At 40.3% G+C, this 6537-nt stretch overlaps 1 protein-coding gene across 3 annotated transcripts in view; it reads left to right on the forward strand.

The window, feature by feature from the left end:
• The window catches only part of LOC112074693 (cell adhesion molecule 4), a 55245-nt gene that overhangs the window by 3544 nt on the left and 45164 nt on the right, over nucleotides 1-6537 (forward strand). For 2 of the 3 annotated variants that reach the window (XM_024141813.2, XM_024141811.2), the window contains exon 2: nucleotides 3887-4055. In XM_024141813.2, the coding sequence (XP_023997581.2) occupies nucleotides 3887-4055 (169 nt within the window). Of the gene's footprint in view, nucleotides 1-3886; nucleotides 4056-4631; nucleotides 4864-6537 lie in introns of those variants that run through there. The other variant, XM_070440630.1, reaches the window with a different exon arrangement.

The raw sequence follows: 6537 nt of genomic DNA on the forward strand, positions 1-6537 counted from the left end.
TTAGTCGACTAACAAATAGCCTACCAAAATATGGAAATTATCATTTATATCTAAATCAGGTTAAAAAAATCCTACTCCCCTGTCAAAAAAATCGTTCCGCCGTCTTTGACTGTAGCCTATTGCATATTTTCTATAATTGCGGGTTGGGTGCGGCCCTCAGACTTCACTTTATCACATCTAGTCGGGTTGTGTGGACGGGTTATTAGTAATTCCGAGCGGTGACAAACAGCTGCCCTGCGCACCACTAACACCTACACACACATGGAATTTAGTACGTCATTGAGCAATGGAGGGAGGGAGATATATTCCTAAACAATTCAACCATTCACTGTCAGTCATTAGTTATCGAAAATACTTGAAATCAAATGGACGGTAGTAACATTTATTTAAGGTAACAAACTTACCGGTGAAGTCACAATACAGAGACAATGAAGAAAGAAGTAGACAATTACAATCTCCAAATATATTTGAGGTAACAAAACTACCTAAACTATAAAAAATACCAAGATTTAGATATAAATGATAATTTCCTACATTTTGGTAGGCTATTTGTTAGTCGACTATTCTATAATTAGATGCATGTAGCTTCTCTTTTGTCATTAAATGTTGACCTAGAATACTAAATAAACCCTTGATCAACAGAATAATGTAATAGATCGATAGAATGAACGCTTCAATCTAGTTGACGTCTTCAAAGTTTTCTCTGTCATCTTTTGCAGAGCAAAGACGTTCAGGGACCGGGGAGAAAATACAATGACGCAAAAAAAACGGGAAAGATTTTCTGTGCAAAATGACCAAATGACATCAATTTGACTGGTTGTAAGGAGAAAGAAAGCTGTGAAAATGACCCAATGTGTTTATAATAAGATTGCAGTTCGGCTTCGATGCATATTTTATGTGGTTGAAATACAGGTTTTATGATGAAGATAGCACCTCTCCAGATGGTATCTAACTGAGCATTGTATTCTCTCAAGATGCAGAACTAAAGAAATCAGATTTCTACACTCCTGTTCCCAAGTCCACATTTTGTCTCCATGTGGTGTATCATTTTAGTGCAAGAAATGCTTAGTTCTGCAAGAGTTCATATTAAGGCTAAGTGAGAAGTTATAGACCTACCAACAGATTTCCGTTTCCATTGAATACATCTGAACTGAAGGCTACAGTTCCCTTGACGTGCCATAGCCCTATTTGAAGTCCCGTCTTGTGACTGTCGAATTTATATATTACCTCACAATCATCACTCTCTTTTACCACTTATTTTTCAGACATTACTTTTCTGGCCCTCCGTTCTCTTTATTTTAAACTTGCCCTTCGCAGCATTTTGTCTTATTGAATTCAACTTCGACAATGTCCTTTTTGCCCTCCGTGGATTGACGTTAACTTTTGCTGCCAAAAGCATTATTTGGCGATTGTCAGTTTAGGCTATTTGTCGAGCGTGCAGTTAAGCTCTAAAGTTTAGGCTTATACGCTAATACCAGATAGCCTAAAACAATGAAAGAAAAACCTCAATTTAGCCTGTATGAATACAAGAATGATACATTTCTTGATTTTTTAAAGCTATACTTTCTCTTTTTTCAACCCACTCAACCCGCCCTTCAGCCACAAAATATGAGTCAACACACGCATCACTAGTGTATGTGGTATGTGTGTATGCGTGTGCATGTTCTTCTTCTTGTGTGTGTGTGTGTGTGTGTGGCTATTTCTGGGTTATCGTGTGATTAGGGTGGGCATTCTATGTGTTAGAGCCGATTTGGACATATTTGTATAAAAGACTGAACATACTGAGCTCCATGTACATTTGTGTAAATATATTAAATATTAATGTATATGATGAAATATTAGGTACGTACCTTTATGATTTATTTACCTGATTGAGATATATTCATTTGTTATTAGTGTAACTAAGTTTTTGGCCCCCCCTCTTGCCCATTCATTGTACTGTGTTAATTGTGTTAGTATAAAGGCAGGAAGTTGGGCCTTCGGGGGGAGGAGTCCTTGCTAGATGCGGGAGCGGTATAGTTTTTTGACCATACAGACATACAGACATACAGACATACATACAGAAATACAGACAGACAGACAGACAGGTCATATTATATTATGTATTTGCATTTCAAGTAATCTCTGCTTTAAGTTGATTGGAGAATACCTTTTTGTTAGATAAGAAGAATAAACATTTTTTGTTGCACCATATCCCTGGATCTCATTGAATGTTTGGCCGTCTGGAAAAGTTGAGTGTGGACTGTATGCGTCCGAAANGAAAATACAATGACGCAAAGACGTTCAGGGACCGGGGAGAAAATACAATGACGCAAAGACGTTCAGGGACCGAGGAGAAAATACAATGACGCAAAGACGTTCAGGGACCGGGGAGAAAATACAATGACGCAAAGACGTTCAGGGACCGGGGAGAAAATACAATGACGCAAAAAAAACGGGAAAGATTTTCTGTGCAAAATGACCAAATGACATCAATTTGACCGGTTGTAAGGAGAAAGAAAGCTGTCCAAATGACATCAATTTGACCGGTTGTAAGGAGAAAGAAAGCTGTGAAAATGACCCAATGTGTTTCTAATAAGATTGCAGTTCGGCTTCGATGCATATTTTATGTGGTTGAAATACTATCAGGTTTTATGCTGTTTAATGATGAAGATAGATACCATCTGGAGGTGCTAACTGAGCATTGTATTCTCTCAAGATGCAGAACTAAAGAAATCATATTTCTCCACACCTGTTCCCAAGTCCACATTTTGTCTACATTTGGTGTATCATTTTACTGCAAGAAATGCTTAGTTCTGCAATAGTTCATATTATGGCTATGTGAGAAGTTATAGACCTACCAACAGATTTCCGTTTCCATTGAATACATCTGAACTGAAGGCTACAGTTCCCTTGACGTACCATAGCCCTATTTGAAGTCCCGTCTTGTGACTGTCGAATTTATATAGCGCCTCCCAATCATCACACTCTTTTACCACTTATTTTTCAGACATTACTTTTCTGGACGTTCTTTCTCTTTATTTTCAACTTGCCCTTCGCAGCATTTTGTCTTATTGAATTCAACGTCGACAATGTCCTTTTTGCCCTCCGTGGATTGACGTTAACATTTGCTGCCAAAAGCATTATTTGGCGATTGTCAGTTTATGCTATTTGTCGAGCGTGCAGTTAAGCTCCAAAGTGTAGGCTTATACGCTAATACCAGATAGCCTAAAACAATGAAAGAAAAACCTCAATTTAGCCTGTATAAATTGCACAAGAATGATACATTTATTGATTTTTTAAGATATACTTTCTCTTTTTTCAACCCGCCCTTCAACCCTTCAGCCACACAATATGTAATGACCCTATGAGTCACCCCACCCTTCAACCACACAATATGTAATGACCCTATGAGTCACCCCACCCTTCAACCCTTCAGCCACACAATATGTAATGACCCTATGAGTCAACCCGCCCTTCAACCACACAATATGTAATGACCCTATGAGTCACCCCACCCTTCAGCCACACAATATGTAATGACCCTATGAGTCAACCCACCCTTCAACCACACAATATGTAATGACCCTATGAGTCAACACACGCATCACTAGTGTGTGCGGTATGTGTGTATGCGTGTGCATGTTCTTCTTCTTTTGTGTGTGTGTGTGTGTGTGGTATGTGTGTGTGAGAGTGCATGTTCTTCTTCTTTTGTGTGTGTGTGTGTGTGTGTGTGCATGTTCTTTCTCCTTGTGTGTGTGGCTATTTCTGGGTTATGGAGTGTAACATGTGGTTGATTAACATGCAGATAGATAAACATTAGACAATAATATCGTCCTGTTTGGTTTGAACAATAAAATCAACAATAACAGAACAATAAAGTTTTAACTTGACTTTCGTCTTCCAGATGCTGAGTGCCCTGTGGTCAGTCCTGCCAGGCTGGTGGTGAAGTATGGAGACCCAGCTTCAGCCAAATGCACTTCAGATACCCCTGTAGAGATGGGCTGGGAAGCCACCCAGGGAGGGATGGGTCTAACAGACAAGGAGGTGAAGTTCCTAAACTGGAGGGTGGACAGGTAAGAGGGGCAGACACAGCTGAGACTTTTAAAACTCTTTAAAAAAACACAATTTTAANGATGAAAGACACCTCTAACCTAAACAACACTCCATTATAGACTACTGTCCTGATCTGGGTCACTGTTCCTGTTTGATGAAAGACACCTCTAACCTTAACAACACTTGATTATAGACTACTGTCCTTATTTGTCTCTCTCTCTCTCTCTCTGTTATCTATCTCTCAGAGAGATTGGGCATCAGTGTCAAGGATAGAATTATGTATGTGACAATGCAGATGTTGGTTGACTGGTTGATATATCTGCCCTCCTGCCGATACCCTCTTACTCTCCACCCCTGCCCTCTATCCTCTCCTATTGTCTCATACAATAATCTATACTCTTAATTATTTTTTGGGCGCGTGCACTGCAGTTCTCCCTCGAGTTCGTGACCTCGACTATGACTACCACTGCTGTAGATAATAGAAGACTCAGAGAGAGAGAGAGAGGAGACAGAGAGAGAGAGAGGAGACAGAGAGAGAGAGAGGAGACAGAGAGAGAGGAGACAGAGAGAGAGAGGAGACAGAGAGAGAGAGGAGACAGAGAGAGAGAGAGGGGAGACAGAGGGGTCGTTGGGGTGTTTTCCAGTAAAGAATACTTTCACTTTCAACGGTCTTCTGAAAAGCGGAAGTGCGAGCACATTTCATCTTCAACTCGTCTAACAGAATAGCGGAATACTTCACCGAGAGACGTTCGTTGATAGTTAGATGGAAAATGGAGATTGTAATTGGTCTACTTCTTTCTTCATTGTCTCTGTATTGTGACTTCACCGGTAAGTTAGACTTCTGTCTAATTCCACAACTCTGTGACAAGTGCGGAATTAAGTTGAGTTTAATAGTTTAGGTATTTTTCTGTTTTGTTACCTTAAATATATTTTAGTACTGTGCATTTGATTTCAAGTATTTTAGATAACTAATGACTGACAGTGAATGGTTGAATTCTTTAGGAATATATCCTCCCTCCCTCCATTGCTCAATGAAGTACTAAATTCCATGTGTGTGTACGTGTTAGTGGTGCGCAGCTCTGCAAAAGATGACAGAGAACACTTTACAGACGTCAACTAGATTGAAGCGTTCATTCTATCGATCTATTACATTATTATGTTGATCAAGGGTTTGTTTAGTATTCTAGGTCAACATTTAATGACAAAGAGAAGCTACATGCTAATATTATAGAATAGTCGACTAACAAATAGCCTACCAAAATGTAGGAATTATTTCATTTCAAAATAAATCAGATTTTTTTTTTTTTTTTTCCTGTCAAAAAATCGTTCCGCGCTTTGACTGGAGTCATAGCGTATTTTCTATATTTGCGGTTGGGGTTGGGTGCGGCCCTCAGACTTTCACTTTATCACATCTAGTCGGGTTGTTGTGGACGGTTATTAGCAGTGGCGTGCCGTGGGCCTGGGGCCTAGGCCTTCAGTGAGGTACTACACAGTCCCACCCGAATTAATCCACCTCTTATTACCATCATTATGCCATGGCTCTATACATTTAGACAGAAACGCAGTATAACTAGGCGTTGCGTCACCTTGAAATTGACAAATTGACATTTTTGGGTAAACAGTGTTTAACAGACAACTCAAGTTTGCAAAGCCAGTGTAGCTCCAAACACCAAATCGATCACTTGCAAATAATAGGCATTCCCAGCAGTACAGTTTGCAGTGCTTCTCGGAGCCATAGCGCTCGTAGTTGAAACTTTCAAAGTGGCGAGCGAACGAACCCCTTTCCCGCCTGTGACAGGCTTTTGTGGCGTCGGGCGACCTCTCCTTACAATGTCTAACTTTTCTTTGAAAAGTTCGTCTTGAGAATGGCGTTATAATTATATCCTCGACCAAATCGATATCTTCTCCTCCTTCCGCCATTGTGGGTTGAAAAAACGCTTAGTAGAACGCGAATTAATTCGTTTATCAAATTCAGTTTCCTAGATCTGCATAGACCTGCCCATAGGACCTGCCTCTCAATATTGGTAATCCAATCAAAAGACGTGGACGCACTACGCCTGCTAGCTGGCTCCTGTGTAACACTGGAGCCAGCCAGCAGGCGTACAATAGCCAACTCTAAGCTGATTGGTTGACACAAAATTTTAATTTCCATTCACTTTAAGCTACAAGCGCCCGCACTGTTGATTCTGAAGGCCCGAGGGCAGATTTTAGACCCCTGGCAACACATGATGGCTGAATATGATTGGATAAAGATCTAACATAAAGACAGCCCTCCAAATCTCAACCTGGGCTGGAAGCAGTGCAACCAAGAGGAAAGCTATGAAATGAAGAGTATAACTCTTACTCTGGGGAATAATTTAATACATATCTGTGGAAAATATATTTAAAAAAAAAGTATATTCTGATGATGTTTAGGCCAGCAGAGAAGGCCTTGCAGGCCCTGACGGCCCACCACTGGTTATTAGTAATTCCGAGCGGGTGTGGGTGAACAAACAGCTGACT

Source organism: Salvelinus sp. IW2-2015, unplaced genomic scaffold, assembly GCF_002910315.2.
Source record: "Salvelinus sp. IW2-2015 unplaced genomic scaffold, ASM291031v2 Un_scaffold2763, whole genome shotgun sequence".
Lineage (NCBI taxonomy): Eukaryota > Metazoa > Chordata > Actinopteri > Salmoniformes > Salmonidae > Salvelinus > Salvelinus sp. IW2-2015.